Consider the following 17,483-nt stretch of genomic DNA (forward strand, 5'->3'; position numbering starts at 1 on the left):
GGTCATCTGGCGCAGCACCCCATCACTCTCCTTCATGGTCAAATAGCCCTTACTTTCAAAGTTTTCCCAATTTTTCGGCTGACTGACTGACCTTCATTTCTTAAAGTAATGATGGCCACTCGTTTTTCTTTACTTAGCTGTTTTTTCTTGCCATAATACAAATTCTAACAGTCTATTCAGTAGGACTATCAGCTGTGTATCCACCTGACTTCTCCTCAACGCCACTGATGGTCCCAACCCCATTTATAAGGCAAGAAATCCCACTTATTAAACCTGACAGGGCACACCTGTGAAGTGAAAACCATTTCAGGGGACTACCTCTTGAAGCTCATCAAGAGAATGCCATTTCAGGGGACTACCTCTTGAAGCTCATCAAGAGAATGCCAAGAGTGTGCAAAGCAGTAATCAAAGCAAAAGGTGGCTACTTTGAAGAACCTAGAATATGACGTATTTTCAGTTGTTTCACACTTGTTTGTTATGTATATAATTCCACATGTGTTAATTCATAGTTTTGATGCCATTTAGTGTGAATCTACAATTTTCATAGTCATGAAAATAAAGAAAACTCTTTAAATGAGAAGGTGTGTCCAAACTTTTGGTCTGTACTGTGTGTATGTATGTATGTATATATATATATATATATATATATATATATATATATATATATATACATACAAGTTTTGCACAATAATAACATTTTTGAAACAAAAAAAATTATGTTTTAGTGTATCCATAGTCTGAGAGCCATAGGTCTTCTTTTTTTTTTAACGATTGTCTTAGGTAGGGACTCCTTTTTTGCAGGATGAGGTGACAGTTTGATTGGTACTATTTTGGGGGCATACGCCTTTTTGATCGCTTGGTGTTGCAATTTTTGTGATGTAAGGTGACAAAAATGGCTTTTCTGGCACTGTTTTTATTTATTTATTTTTTACGGTGTTCACCCTAGGGGTTAGGTCATGTGTTATTTTTATAGGGCAGGTTGTACCTAATATGTCTTTTTTAAATTTATTTCACTTTAACACAATAATAGCAGCTTTGAAGCAAAATAAAATCATATTTTAGTGTCTCCGTTGTCTGAGAGTTATAGCTCTCGTTCAGCGCTGTGTATACAGCGGTCTAGAAGGCAGGGACACCTGGGAACTGTCCATGCCTTCCCTCTGCCCTGCTGTCACTGACATGGCGTTCAGAAAATAGAGACATAAAAACCATAATTTTTTTTCTTGAAAATGATTTATTATGTAAAACTGAAACAAACAAACACAGAAAGTAGACATATTTGATATCAATGCGTCCGTAGCTTATAAATTATATATACCCCAAAATAGTACCAATAAAACTGGCACCTTATCCCCTAGTTTACAAAATGGGGTCACTTTTTGGGAATTACTACTGTAAGATTGCATCAGGGGGCCTTAAAATGGGACATGGCATCTAAAAACCAGTTCAGTTGAATCTGCCTTCCAAAAACCATACGGCGCTCCTTTTCTTCTGAGCCCTGCTGTGTGCCCTTACATCAGTTTACGACCACATGTGGGGTGTTTTGGTAAACTGCAGAATCTGGGTAATAAATATTGAGTTTTGTTTGGCTGTTAACCCTCGATGTGTTAAAGAAAAAAATTGATCAAATGACCCTTATGATTTTACGAGTCTAACAAGACCAAACTTGACTCTGCTGGGGCTTCTGGTTCTCCAGGACGGCTTAAAGCTGGCTTTTCAGCCTTCCAAGGGCACAAGAACATACTGTTTTGATATCTCCACGATCGCACTGGTCCACGGAAGTTGAATCCGGCCTTAGCCAGTGCAGAAAATGCCTACGACCAGAGATATGAAAAATGACTATGTTTGAGTCCCTCAAAGGTTCAAAAAATCACTTTCCCATCTCTCTCTGGTCCCCTGCTGGGACTGTAGTCGGAATGTCTGGCTAATGTTATCCCAGGATCCAGTATTTTTATGATGAGCCTCGGAAGGGGTGCTTTTGAAGCTCCCATCCTTATCTTTATGACGGGGAAGTGTCATTTTCAATTACTAGGACACAGCTCCAAGCAAGGGAATATTTATCTTTTAAAGCAGAATAAAGGGGGCCTCTAGGCCTGAGTGTGTGTATCACGACCGGCGTGCCGATCACATACGTGACGCAAAGGGAGGGAAAAGGAAGGCCCTGTCTAAGGGAGAGGGAAAGATGGTGACCCCTAACTCGCCTTGAGGCTGGCACCTGACGTCCCTAGACGGGTTTCTCACCCGTACGCCGATCACGTGCCTAAACCCTGGCTTTCCCTAAGATGAGCCCTACGTAGTGAATAGGGCGGTGGGAACACTAGTCCGCACCACTAACACTAAAGGGAAATACTAGGGAGAAGACAGACAATACTGACAAAACATATAGTCCCAGGTGGGCGACAACCAACAGGGATCCGGAGGGTAATGCTCTGGTACGACAACCAGGGATAACAGCAACTCGGCTCCAGTGGGTTAGTATAGAAGTCCAGGCAGGAAGCGCTATATCTGGCAACCAGAGAAGTGGCAGAGGGGAATATAAGGAGGTTGGGAGTGCCGGACAAGAAACAGCTGAGGAGGAGAAGCTACGGATCCCTGAGTGAGACAAAAAGGATTGCAAGGCAAACCCAGAAAGCTACCATTAAGTAACAGCGCTATCTTTAGGCATAGAGCGCGCAGCTACCCTCTGTGACTTCCTGACCCCGGGTATAACTGAGTCAGATGTGGCTCTTGACACCCTTGTGACAGTGTGTGTATTTAAAAAGGGGACTCTACTTGGGGTACCCTCGTCACTGGGAATGTTAAGTAATTTGAGATTTTCCTAACTTATGACGGAAAATATTGATTATATGAAGACAGGAGGCGAGTATCTTATGCATTAATCCTTCTTTATTAATGCTCACAGCAGAGAAAAAGTATTGCTCAATTTTAACGTAATCAATAGAAAAGAAAAGAAACTGCAGGGACTACACTTCCCAGCAGCCCTTGGTCTTAGCCACTCCCATCCTAGACTCTATAAAAGGACTGCTCACACCTCTCTCTTCCTCTTTCTTTGTGTAAGTCCCAGATATCGAAACCAGGTCTATCTCTGAACTTCGTCGTCATCTGACAACTCTTCGGCCAGCCGGCCTAACATCTCCGTCTGTGTCGACAGCAACTGGTCCCAACGGGGACAAACCAAGAACCAATTCGACCATTGGTCGTCCGGAAGGTTGAGCATCATTCGATTAACAGATCGTTTGCATGCCGGTGCCGTGACCTTGTTCAATAACCTGAAATACAATGTAGAATCGTGAAAAGGGTTGGGTAGGGAGGGAAGATACTCGCCTCCTGTCTTCATATAATCAATATTTTCCGTCATAAGTTAGGAAAATCTCAAATTATATATCAGACAGGAGGCTCATATCTTATGCAAGTTCAAAGCTTAACATTAGCATCTTAACAAGATTATAATAATAAATAAATAAATGTAATCATCCTAAGACTGACATGGAGACATGATCCTCCGGTCTGAAATAGAAGAGACGAAAGACTGTCTCGGAAGACCAGTCGGCCGCTATTAAAAGGTCTGCGAGAGAGCCCCCTGTCGTGACCACCTTAGTAGCCATGGCACCTCTGGAGGAGTGTGCCCCAAACAGGGTAATGTCTATGCCCGCCATTGCCATGGCCGATCTAACCCACCGCGCCAGAGTGGCGGGGGTGACCGGGTGATGTGGTTTTACGTAGGATATCAGAAGTTGAGACAGCCCTTGGGGTCGTAGTTCTGTAGTGCGAGCCTCGTATGCCTGTAGGCATCTAACCACGCAGAGCCGTGGGTGTGTAGGAAAATAGGGATAAAACACCGACTGTAGGCCCGTCTTAGTTCTACGGACCACCGTGAATCTCACGCCCTGCGGTGAGAACTGGCGTCTGGAAATGTCCAATGCCCTGACGTCTGAGACGCGTTTGATGGATATTAGGCATAGGAGGACTGTTAGCTTAAACGACAATAATTTGAGGGGTAAAGTATCATTGTCCTCCCAGCCTGAGAACATGTCTAAAACTCTGGAGACATCCCAGGTAGACTGATACTTAGGGCGAGGGGGTCGTTTGAATCTAATGCCTCGTAAGAGTCTACAAATCAGTGGATGTCTGCCGATTGGGAGAGAATTTACAGGGTAGTGGTAAGCTGATATGGCTGACCTGTAAACATTTAGCGAACTATATGATTTGCCGGATCCGAAAGAATCTGCCAAGTAGTTCACTATGACAGTCACAGGGGCATGTATGGGATCAACCTGCCGTTGATCGCACCAACGTACCCAGAGTCTCCAGGCTGATCGATATGCCGATCGAGTCCCGGGGGCCCAGCCCAGGGCGAGGAGATCTCTAGCCGAGTTTGAAAGGTCATCGTGTGTTCCTGGCACCCCGAAACCAACCATGCCAGGAGAATCAGTGTGCCCTCCTCTACCAGAGGATGCAAACCTTTGGTCGGGTGGGAGAGTATGTGTGGGAGCGAAGGTAGAAGCCTGGGGTAGTCCGAAGCTAGTTCCAGCAGGAGAGGAAACCATGGTTGTGTTGGCCACCATGGGGTGATCAATACGACCGTTGCCCTCTGGTTCGCAATCTGCAGCAGTACCTTGGGGATCATGGAGAATGGGGGAAACGCGTAATGCGTCTCCCCCGTCCAGGAGTGTCGGAACGCGTCCACCGCTGCTGACCCTGGGTCCGGCCTCCAACTGAAGAAACGGGGTAGTTGGTGATTGAGGCGAGAAGCGAACAGATCTATGCCCAGGGGACCCCAAAGTAAGTTCAGTTTGACGAAGGTTGGGCGGTGCAAGCGCCAATCGCTGAAGTCGATGAGGTAGCGGGAATTCCAGTCTGCTACAGAGTTGGAAATGCCCGGAATGTACTCCGCTATGAGGGTGATGTTGCGAGACAGACAGAAGTGCCAAACCTCTGAGGCAATATCTGCCAGAATCTTGGATCTGGTGCCTCCCAAGCGGTTGATGTATTGTACCGCTGCAATATTGTCCATGCGTAGTAAGACGCAACAATTGGATCTTTCCGCCAGAAAGCTCTGTACCGCAAATAAGGCCGCTGAAAGTTCCAGCGCGTTGATGTGTAGGAGGGTTTCGTCCCTGGACCAGGTCCCTCCTGTCGAGGTCTCTCCCAAGCGAGCTCCCCAGCCTCGGCGACTCGCGTCCGACTCTATGGTGATGTCCGGGTGGGAATTGAAAATCGTTTTGCCATTCCACTCGACGGCGTGTCGAAGCCACCATCGTAGTTCGACTTTGGCCTCTGAAGAGAGCAGTATCACGTCCGCGTACCGGAGACCCTGACGCAGATGGAGGATCTTCAGTCTCTGGAGGGCTCTGTAATGGAGAGGGGCCGGAAAGATGGCTTGAATGGAGGCCGCCAGTAGGCCTACCAGACGTGCCAGGATGCGTAACGATAAGTAACCCTTGCGTAGTATCGCTCTGATCTCTTTGCGGATCAGAGCCAACTTTGCGTTGGGCAGGCGGAGAACAGCCTGGTTGGTGTCTACCAGGAATCCTAGGAATTCCATCTCTTGCGCCGGAATAAGAACCGACTTTTCTTGATTGATCAAGAAGCCTAGGCTCTGTAATAGATTGATCGTCCAATCCATGTGACGATAAGCTAGAGTTTTGGAGCATGCTATGACGAGAATATCGTCTAAGTAAATAATCAGCCGTACGCCCCTGCTCCTCAGTGATGCCACTACTGGTTTCAAGATTTTTGTAAAACACCATGGGGCGGATGATAGGCCGAACGGTAGGCATGAAAACTGCCAAGTGCGTCCCCACCATCTGAAACGGAGTAGGTGTTGGGAGTCCTGATGCATGGGGACGGTGAGGTATGCGTCTTTCAGGTCCACCTTTACCAGCCAGTCCCCGGGCTGGAGGAGATCGCGGAGGCAATGTATCCCCTCCATCTTGAAATGTCGATAGGTGACATGTTGGTTTAAATCCCGTAGATTTATGACGGGGCGGTAGCCCCCTCCTTTCTTCTTGACTAAGAAGAGGTTGCTGATAAAGCCTGGGGAGGAAGGGTCGACTTCGATCACAGCTCGTTTGGATATCAATTCTCGGAGTTCGTTGTCTATCAGAGCAACGTTTTCTTCCGTAAATCGAATCGGGGTTGGTAGGATACCTAGGTTTGGTGTTGACATAAGTTCTATGTGGAAACCTGCAACTGTGTTTAATATCCATGTATCTGCCGTAATCGCAGACCAAGCGTGGATAAAAAACATTAGACGTCCCCCAACAGGTGTGTGAGGTAGTGGAGTGTCTGCGGTACTCACCGGAGTATGGGCGGGATCGAGGGTATCCTCTGTGGCCGCGTCCTCTCCACGGTCTACCACGGGGTGGGAAAAACGGTGCAGGTTGCGCCGTTGTGGTGTATGGAGGGGGAGCCTGAGCATATTGTGGTTGGGTCGGTCTGTGGAACGGTTTGCCGTTGCTATTGCGGCCGGTAGAACGACCCCTACTTCTACCGGCCCGGGGAAAAACTCTAGAATTCCCGGTTCTTTTAAGTGACTACTGAGCCTTGTCGAGGCTGTTGAAAAGCCCCACAAACTTGTTGATGTCCTTGACTAGGGACTCCCCGAACAGCATCCCCTCGGCCGCGGGGCCTGGCTCTGTTTCGGCTAAATGTGCTAATTGCGGGTCGAGCCGCATTAGGATGGAACGTCTGCGTTCGGTGGAGCAGGCGGTGTTGGCGCTGCCCACCAAGCAGATGGCCCTTTGGGCCCATCCACGTAGTTGGGTTAAGTCGATCGTCTGGTCGTTTGTCACAGCCTGTTCTGACAAGTTGAGGATCTTAGTTAGTGGTCCAAATAGGTCGAGGATCCGATCCTGTATGGACTTAAACGAACGGTCTATCCCTTTTTTGGGGAATTTTCCCGTCTTCATTAAATATTTGGAAAGGATAGGATCAATGTCTGGTGTCATGACCACTTTCCTTGGAATATGCGGTCGAGGGCATTCCGCCCGTAATTTGTTACGGTTTGACCGGTCAAGTGACCTACGTGCCCAGAACTCCACGTATTGGGACACGTGGGGTAACGGAGACCACTCTCCAGAACGGGGGTGGGAGATGGCATCTGGGTTGAACAAAGGTTCTCCCAGAGCATCCATAATTTCTTTGCCCTGATTATCAGGGGTGGCGTCGTGTAGTATCGCCAATGCCCCAGCATCCTCTTCTCCGTCATACTCAGACTCGGGGATTCCGGATCCGTCCGAATCATCGGATGAATCCTCGTCTGACTCTATAACATAAGAGTCTGGTTTGGCCCGTTTAGCGGAGCCGTGCCTCTTAGTTGACTCCCTGAGGCCCAGGGGTTGAAGAGAGTCTGTAGGATACTTGGGGTGGCAGTCCGTGAGGGGAGCTGCTCTATGCATATTGTTTACTTCCCCTGCCGGGGAGTCATGAGTCAGCAAAGCATGCTTCCTTTTGTGCAAGGATTTGCCGCCTTTCATGCGCGGTTCATCGTCTTGTGGTGGCGGTAACGGGACAGGGATAATGGCCTGCTGCATATCGGGTTTTGTGATAGCAGCAGCCAGTGCCGCTTGTACTGATCTATTAATAATGTCCTGCAATTGGACAGGGCTCAAAAGTTGAGCTGAATCCAGCATCAACTCATCATTGTGGGTAGGTATGGGACCCCCTTCTGCCATAGTGATACCGGGTGTCAGGTGAGGGGGTATTTAGGTATGAATCTTAAGATACCTAACTCTAATAAGCTTGTGATGGTTTGGAATAAATTCCTATATCGCTAACTGGCTAACTGAAACGATAATCAGCTCCCTAGCTATCTTGATCAGGCTCCTACCTCCGACCACCGGCGTTGACTGGCCTGCGGTGGGAGGTGGAGTAGTGAGATGGATTTCTATAGGTTGTTGGTTGAGAGGGGGCGGTCAGGAGGTCCGTCCTTCCCGTCCGTCTGAAAAAGGGCGCGAAGGGAGCGGTAACGCGCGCGCACGTACTAGGCGCGGCTCCTGAGAAGAGGAAGCCGCGCCCGCGTACATCAGTCGAATACTTGAGCGAGGTGACGCTTAGCAAGATGGCGTCATCTCGCGAGAATGCGGGCTCCGTGAAGGGATACAAGATCGGAACACCAGGGGGAAGAATAGTGTTCGCACGGTCCGGGTATCCAACGAAGGTTAGGACAACTGTAATGGGGGGAATGAACGCTCTGCTGGTGACCGCATCCGCCCTAAATTTGTGTCTATTAGCATACAGTATAAACAATAGAGGGATAGTAGTACTTATCTGTCCATGCCGTGAGCAGAAAGAAAGAGGAAGAGAGAGGTGTGAGCAGTCTTTTTATAGAGTCTAGGATGGGAGTGGCTAAGACCAAGGGCTGCTGGGAAGTGTAGTCCCTGCAGTTTCTTTTCTTTTCTATTGATTACATTAAAATTGAGCAATACTTTTTCTCTGCTGTGAGCATTAATAAAGAAGGATTAATGCATAAGATATGAGCCTCCTGTCTGATATATAATAAGTATTTTATGAAGTATCACTTTCTGTTTTAAAAGCAGAGAAATTCACATTTTGAAAATTGCGAATTTTTCTAAATGTTTGGTAAATTTTGGATTATTTTATAAATAATGGTGAGATATATCGACTCAAATTTACCACTGTCATGAAGTACAATGTGTCACGAGAAAACAATCTCAGAATGGCTTGGATACGTAAAAGTGTTCCAAAGTTTATTACCACATAAAGTGACACATGTCAGATTTGCAAGGAGGAAATGGCCTGGATGTTAAAGGAGTTGTTCAGTTTGTGTTTTAAATGCAGCTGATCCTATTTATTTATTTATTTTAGAAATCATGAAGAGAAAATGGCTAGAAAAACTGAAAAAGGTTGAGGAGCTGGAATCTCAATATAAACGGCATCCAATTAGTTCAGTCTACAAACCCAAACTGTCTAGACCATGGCAGCCTTCTTCAGTCTGGAGGCTTTTTCCTCGCCAAGCTGCAGCTTTTCAGTTTAGCAAAACCTGTAAGGAGGTAAGTTTATGGATGATAGATTTTTTTTATTTTTTTACAATTTGAACTCTCCTGACTGTTTTTAACCATGTAATAAGATCACTCTGGTTTGTTTCCATCCTGTATGTGTTACTTCCTATTGCTACATCTAAGCAATTCCACGATGCACCTCTCCTTTCTCTGCAACAGCTCCATTGCTACCCCTAACAGTGCTCCTCCCACCCAGCTAGTTTATAGCTCCTCCCACCCAGCTAGTTACATAGACACTCCCCTTTCACTGCCCCTAACACGTTCTCTGTGCGGTAAAAACTGACCTGTGCCCTTCATTCTTCAGGTCAGTCTGATTATAGTGATGACACATTTAGGCTCCATTTACACGTCCGTGGTGTGTTGCGGATCCGCAAAACACCCGCCCGGCACCCCTATAGAAATGCCTATTCTTGGAATAGGACATGTTCTATCTTTTGCGGAGCTGCGGACCCGAAGATCGGGGCCGCGCTCCGCAAATGCGGACAGCACACTGTGCTGTCCGCATCCATTCCGTCCCCATAGAAAATGAATGGGTCCGCACCCGTTTTGCAAAATTGCGGAACGGATGCGGACCCATTTGCGGACGTGTGAATGGAGCCTTATATCGTTTTTGTGTTTTAATACTTAAATTCTGACCCCCATGACTTTTTTATATTTCTGTCTAAAGAGCTAGTGTATACAACTTTTTGATCACCTCTTTTTTTGGGGGGGGGGCATGGGGTTAAGCGACAAGAAAATATCAAATTACCCATTTTTTTCCGTTTTACAGCGTTCACCATATGGGATAAATACATGTATATTTTATTACATTGGCCATTTTGGGATGCGCTAATGCAGATGATCTTTATTTTTTTTGGTTTATTTTTAAATATTAGGAAGAGGGGGTGATTAGAATTTTTAAGTTCTTTTACAAATTTTTTTACACTTCTATTAAGTACCCTTACGGAACGATTGTTAGAGTACTTCTCCCGTAGGCAGTCTGTTAGAGATTCTCTATTGGAACATACTGTATCTATGATGGGCCTTGGATCCTTCAGAGGAGGCTGCCACAGCAACTGAACAGCTCCCTCATTCATGGTGCAGGGGAGCCGTTTGGGGTGCCATGGTCACATGCTAGGTGATAATGACGATCACAGAAATTGCCTCAGTGTACTTTTGAGTGGGCGCCATATTTATACCCCGGACTTTCATCGCACAGGCATTGCAGTCGTCCTGATGGGGTTAAAGTTACTTAGCTTATTGATGAAATAGGGAAGATTTATCAAAAGTGGTGTAAAGAAAAACTGGCACATAGCAACCAATCAGATTCCATCTTTTTCAGAGCTCCCTAGCAAAATAAAAAGTGGAATCTGATTGGTTGCTATGGGCAACTAAGCCTGTTTTTCTTTTAGCTACCTAACTGTTTTGCCCGAGTCCAGGTCGATCAGTGGGAAAAGTTAGCTAACTGGAGGGGGAAGAGTTTCTTTAGATGCTGCTATCTCCTGAATGGTGGCTACTAGAAACATGCAACTGGTCTTGTTTGAAAGCAGACATTCCAGGTTTTCATACAAGACCAAAATACAGCTAAAGTTCAAGCAACAGAGTAGAAATCAGTGTTAGAAATCGAGTCGGAAATAATGGCGGTTAAAACCTGCTTTTACTTTCAGCTGCATTAACTGTATCCCGATTTCAGTGATATCTTCCCCTGTACTGAACATATTGCTGTATTGTCTGAAAGCTTGTAAACAAGACCAGTTGCATGTTGCTAGCTGCTACCATTCGGGAGATAGCAGCCCTCCTTCCTTCACTTAGCTACTTTTCCCACTGCTGGAGCTAGACTCAGGTAAAACAGTTAGGTGGTTAAACCAGTTTTAATAAATCTCCCCCTATGTGCCTATAAACAGTAAATTGATATTCAGGACAGAAAATCAAAGCAGCACAACATGATGCATGGAAATGGTCTATTTATATAGTTGGTATGTTCCATTGCATGTCTACTGGTTACGTGAAGTTGTTGTGTATAGATCTTTAAAAGGAATCTGTCACCACAGGGTTACCACGGCTGCTTATGACTACAAGGACTCCTTCCTCACAGCATAAGGCTACATGCACCGTTGTGTGTTTTGCGGTCCGCAAATTGCGGATCCGCAAAACACGGATGGCGTCCATGTGCGTTACGCAATTTGCGGAATGGCATGGACAGCCATTGATATAACTGCCTATTCTTGTCCGCAAAATGGACAAGAATAGGACAGGTTATATTTTTTTGCCGGGCCACGGAACGGAGCAACGGATGTGGACAGCACACAGAGTGCTGTCCGCATCTTTTGCGGCCCCATTGAAGTGAATGGGTCCGCATCCAAGCCGCAAAAACTGCAGCTCGGATGCAGACCAAAACAATGGCCGTGTGCATGAGGCCTAATGCTGCAGCTACTAAACTGTCAACTCTTTAGACACTGCGTCATAGACACGTTTAACGGAGACAGCGGTGGAATCAGTGTGTCTGTCAGAGAGGGCATTATAAAGGTGGTGACAGAATGAAGGGGGTTTCCAAGACTTATAACAATCCTCTGGATAGGTCATCAGTATCTGTGGGGTCTCACACCTAGGACCCCCGCCGATCAGCTCTTTGAGAAGACAGCAGCGCTCGCAGTAGTGCTGTGGCCTTCTCTAGCTTTTCCTAGACCGTGTGACGTTACGTTCATCTGTCACATGGCCTAGGCACAGCTCAGCCCCAGAGAAGTGAATGGGGTGGGGATATGATACCAAGCACAACTGCTATACAAAATGGTCATCAGTAACAACACTTCGAAAACCCCTTTAATTTTAAAGGACAAAAATGTGATTAATAATTTTTAGAATCAGTGGTTTACTTCCTATTAATCATTAATACATAAAAAAATTTCTTAAGGGTGTTCATGTTTTTGCATTGGAAACTGTTCTTGATGATACAGAAAGAAGGCTTTATCTGGTGACAACCTACGCAGAGTTTTGGTTTTATTACATGTAAGTATTTTGCATGTTTTATCCTACTGAATGGACATTATTTTGAAATGTTTTAAATATATATACAGTACAGACCAAAAGTTTGGACACACCTTCTCTTTTAAAGAGTTTTCTTTATTTTCATGACTATGAAGGCATCAAAACTATGAATTCACACATGTGGAATTATATACATAACAAACAAGTGTGAAACAACTGAAAATATGTCATATTCTAGGTTCTTCAAAGTAGCCACCTTTTGCTTTGATTACTGCTTTGCACACTCTTGGCATTCTCTTGATGAGCTTCAAGAGGTAGTCCCCTGAAATGGTCTTCCAACAGTCTTGAAGGAGTTCCCAGAGATGCTTAGCACTTGTTGGCCCTTTTGCCTTCACTCTGCGGTCCAGCTCACCCCAAACCATCTCGATTGGGTTTAGGTCCGGTGACTGTGGAGGCCAGGTCATCTGGCGCAGCACCCCATCACTCTCCTTCATGGTCAAATAGCCCTTACAAAGTTTTCCCAATTTTTCGGCTGACTGACTGACCTTCATTTCTTAAAGTAATGATGGCCACTCGTTTTTCTTTACTTAGCTGCTTTTTTTCTTGCCATAATACAAATTCTAACAGTCTATTCAGTAGGACTATCAGCTGTGTATCCACCTGACTTCCCCTCAACGCAACTGATGGTCCCATCCCCATTTATAAGGCAAGAAATCCCACTTATTAAACCTGACAGGGCACACCTGTGAAGTGAAAACCATTTTAGGGGACTACCTCTTGAAGCTCATCAAGAGAATGCCAATCAAAGCAAAAGGTGGCTACTTTGAAGAACCTAGAATATGACATATTTTCAGTTGTTTCACACTTGTTTGTTATGTATATAATTCCACATGTGTTAATTCATAGTTTTGATGCCTTCAGTGTGAATCTACAATTTTCATAGTCATGAAAATAAAGAAAACTCTTTAAATGAGAAGGTGTGTCCAAACTTTTGGTCTGTACTGTATATATAATCACAGTCATGGAACTCCCAGGTAATGCCTATAATAATTTATGGTTGGAGGTACTGTATTTTTATCATACACAGCAGCAGAAGTGGGCACATCCTATTCATTAGGCTAGAGTTGGATTTTTAGCGACTCCTGCTGTGATCCCATTAATTTACATGCTTGTGCAACCAGTGTCACTGTGTAGCCCTGCCCTTAATTAACATGCTTCTTGAAAACTGGAATCTGTAGCAGCTGAGGTGAGTATTGGTGGCACCCAGAGTGTGCTTCACTCCCCATAACTGGCAGCTACAATGTGCCACTGTCTACAATGAGCGATATGGTTAGACGAGGATGATCTATCTTTCCTCATAAGACAAGTCATAGGGATACACATTGGTGTAAATGTGTTTTCTCGCCCATATTCATTGGGGGACACAGAAACCGTGGGTATAGCTATGTCCTCTAGGAGGCGTTGACACTAGTAAAAGCTGTTAGCTCCTCCCCTGGCAGCTATACCCCCTCCAGCCTGGAGAGAGAGCTTCAGTTTTTTCTAGTGTCAATAGGAGGCAAGATCTCTTGAAGATTTCTTATTTTAGTTTATTCTTTTTTTCCTTCTTTTTTTCAGATGGGGAAACAGTGGACGCCTCGCCTCCCTGTTCTTCCGGGGTCGAGTTGCGCCAGTGCAGGTCACCCGCACTGCTGCCTTCCCCACAGAAGACAAGTTGGACCAGGGCAGCCTCGCTCCCCTGCATCCCGCCAGCCAAGGGGTCACCCGTCCAAGCCCCTCTTCCAGCTTCCTGCCACTACGGTGCCAGTGGCTGAAGGGGTGACCCTGCTGGACCAGAGGAAGGGTGAAGATGGCGGCTGAACAGAAGATGAGGTGAGTACACGGGACTAGGTAAGTATTAACCTCTTCCCCCTCCCTACCTCCCTCTTGGCTTAGTTTTCCCCTGGTGCCCTCAAGAGAAGGGGACACAGCAAGGCACAAGGTGCCTGGGAACCTCTCATCTTAACCCTGAACAAAAGGGATCATTTGCCTGGGTCTTTTTCTCCAAGAGAGGAGCGCCTAATTCAGTCCCTCACACTCCCCCTCTGGGGTATGGGGTTAATGGCTGGGGATAATTGTTTCAAACTCAGCGGGAGAGAGAGGAGCGCAGCAGGCTCCCTCTCCCCGCTATGCAGCTCATATTTCGCCCCTGTCGGGAGCGGGCGCCATGCGCGGCGCTCCGAAGGGGTTAATAGCGGAAGTAAGATAGGCCCCCGGCTTGCGATATATCGCGGACGCCTCGTGCGCCGGCGGCGGGGGTGGCTACCTGAGGGAATCGCTTTCCTCACTGCTGCCCAACCGATTCTGCGGCAGTTTCGGTGGCGGCGATCGCACCCTCCGCTCCAGCCCCCCTTTTCCCACGGCCGTCCAGCAGTGTCACCGGTCGCCGTGTGTGTGTAAAATTAGGCCTGGTTTTGCGGCAGATAGGCCGCAACTCATCCCTTGTTGGGGTGGGGGGGGGGGGGGGGAAGGGCAGCGGACTGGCACGAATTCTTCCCGCCTGGCTGATCCTCTCCCCCAGAGGCCAGCTGAGCACCGCCCCTGTCTTAGCCACTTTTTGACCCTTCCTGGCCAGCTATTGTCTTGGGCTGGCGCAATACAGGCAACCCTGAGCGATTCCCAATACGCTCTGCGGGGTCGTTTCGTCGATATTCTCCACCTGCGCAATTTAATGGAAGACCTCTGACTTCCCAATCCACCCTTCTGGGTCGTTTGGTTGATAGTTCTCCACTAGCGCAATTCAATAGAGGATCCCTAACATTCCCAATCCGCCCTCCGGGTCGTTTGGTTGATATTTCTCCATCAGCACATTCACTAAAGCAGTGGTCCCCAACATTTTTTGCACCAAGGACCAGTTTCATGCAAGACAATTTTCCCAGGGACTGGAAGTGGGTGGGGCTCAGGGGGTGGGCGGGGCTGACTGATTCAGCGCATAACAAAACACAAGGTGCATATTAAAATATACACTGCGTGCAGAATTATTAGGCAAATGAGTATTTTGACCACATCATCCTCTTTATGCATGTTGTCTTACTCCAAGCTGTATAGGCTCGAAAGCCTACTACCAATTAAGCATATTAGGTGATGTGCATCTCTGTAATGAGAAGGGGTGTGGTCTAATGACATCAACACCCTATATTAGGTGTGCATAATTATTAGGCAACTTCCTTTCCTTTGGCAAAATGGGTCAAAAGAAGGACTTGACAGGCTCAGAAAAGTCAAAAATAGTGAGATATCTTGCAGAGGGACGCAGCACTCTTAAAATTGCAAAGCTTCTGAAGCGTGATCATCGAACAATCAAGCGTTTCATTCAAAATAGTCAACAGGGTCGCAAGAAGCGTGTGGAAAAACCAAGGCGCAAAATAACTGCCCATGAACTGAGAAAAGTCAAGCGTGCAGCTGCCAAGATGCCACTTGCCACCAGTTTGGCCATATTTCAGAGCTGCAACATCACTGGAGTGCCCAAAAGCACAAGGTGTGCAATACTCAGAGACATGGCCAAGGTAAGAAAGGCTGAAAGACGACCACCACTGAACAAGACACACAAGCTGAAACGTCAAGACTGGGCCAAGAAATATCTCAAGACTGATTTTTCTAAGGTTTTATGGACTGATGAAATGAGAGTGAGTCTTGATGGGCCAGATGGATGGGCCCGTGGCTGGATTGGTAAAGGGCAGAGAGCTCCAGTCCGACTCAGACGCCAGCAAGGTGGAGGTGGAGTACTGGTTTGGGCTGGTATCATCAAAGATGAGCTTGTGGGGCCTTTTCGGGTTGAGGATGGAGTCAAGCTCAACTCCCAGTCCTACTGCCAGTTTCTGGAAGACACCTTCTTCAAGCAGTGGTACAGGAAGAAGTCTGCATCCTTCAAGAAAAACATGATTTTCATGCAGGACAATGCTCCATCACACGCGTCCAAGTACTCCACAGCGTGGCTGGCAAGAAAGGGTATAAAAGAAGAAAATCTAATGACATGGCCTCCTTGTTCACCTGATCTGAACCCCATTGAGAACCTGTGGTCCATCATCAAATGTGAGATTTACAAGGAGGGAAAACAGTACACCTCTCTGAACAGTGTCTGGGAGGCTGTGGTTGCTGCTGCACGCAATGTTGATGGTGAACAGATCAAAACACTGACAGAATCCATGGATGGCAGGCTTTTGAGTGTCCTTGCAAAGAAAGGTGGCTATATTGGTCACTGATTTGTTTTTGTTTTGTTTTTGAATGTCAGAAATGTATATTTGTGAATGTTGAGATGTTATATTGGTTTCACTGGTAAAAATAAATAATTGAAATGGGTATATATTTGTTTTTTGTTAAGTTGCCTAATAATTATGCACAGTAATAGTCACCTGCACACACAGATATCCCCCTAAAATAGCTAAAACTAAAAACAAACTAAAAACTACTTCCAAAAATATTCAGCTTTGATATTAATGAGTTTTTGGGGTTCATTGAGAACATGGTTGTTGTTCAATAATAAAATTAATCCTCAAAAATACAACTTGCCTAATAATTCTGCACTCCCTGTATAACAACTATATAAACTGACTATGGTCTCTGCTGCACTGGTCTCTGCTGCACTGTACCGTATTTTTCGCCATATAAGATGCACCTAGTTTTAGAGGAGAACAATAAGAAAAAAATATTTTTCATTACACCTCAGGTCAGACCAGCAATCAGACCCCCAATGTTAATCAGACCTCAGATCAGACCCCCAATGGCTCAGATCAACCCCCAAACCTTTAGCCATAAACCTCCCCAATGTCAGCCATAAGCCGCCCCAATGTCAGCCATAAGCCGCCCCAATGTCAGCCATAAGCCGCCCCAATGTCAGCCATAAGCCGCCCCAATGTCAGCCATAAGCCGCCCCAATGTCAGCCATAAGCCGCCCCAATGTCAGCCATAAGCCGCCCCAATGTCAGCCATAAGCCGCCCCAATGTCAGCCATAAGCCCCCCCAATGTCAGCCATAAGCCCCCCAATGTCAGCCATAAGCCCCCCCAATGTCAGCCATAAGCTCCCCCAATGTCAGCCATAAACCCCACCAATGTCAGCCATAAGCCCCCCATTAGCCCCTCATGTCAGCCATAAGCCCCCCATTAGCCCCTCATGTCAGCCATAAGCCCCCCATTAGCCCCTCATGTCAGCCATAAGCCCCCCATTAGCCCCTCATGTCAGCCATAAGCCCCTCATGTCTGCCCCATGTCCCCCAGGTCAGCCCTCAGCCCCCAGTGCAAATAAAATTCAAAAAACACTTACCTCTCCTGCTCCTGGTCACCATCGCGATCCTCTTCATTCTGCTGTCGGCTGTGTATAGTGGCGCACCGTGTGAGGTCACAGAGAGACCTCCCGCTGTGCGCAGCCCTGCACAGCTGATAGCCAAGCCGTGGACCAGGAAGCGGTGAGTACAGATCCTTCACCGCTTCCTGGTCCTTCTGTACTAATGAAGCGCTTCCATAATGGA

At 46.6% G+C, this 17,483-nt stretch overlaps 1 protein-coding gene across 1 annotated transcript in view; it reads left to right on the forward strand.

The window, feature by feature from the left end:
- The window catches only part of PRIMPOL (primase and DNA directed polymerase), a 101,612-nt gene that overhangs the window by 41,250 nt on the left and 42,879 nt on the right, over window positions 1-17,483 (forward strand). The window contains exons 2-3 of the mRNA XM_040418725.1: window positions 8,827-9,011; window positions 11,911-12,005. Of these exons, the coding sequence (XP_040274659.1) occupies window positions 8,832-9,011; window positions 11,911-12,005 (275 nt within the window). The 5' untranslated portion in view covers window positions 8,827-8,831. The remainder of the gene's footprint in view (window positions 1-8,826; window positions 9,012-11,910; window positions 12,006-17,483) is intronic.

Source organism: Bufo bufo, chromosome 2, assembly GCF_905171765.1.
Source record: "Bufo bufo chromosome 2, aBufBuf1.1, whole genome shotgun sequence".
In the NCBI taxonomy this organism is placed as follows: Eukaryota; Metazoa; Chordata; class Amphibia; order Anura; family Bufonidae; genus Bufo; species Bufo bufo.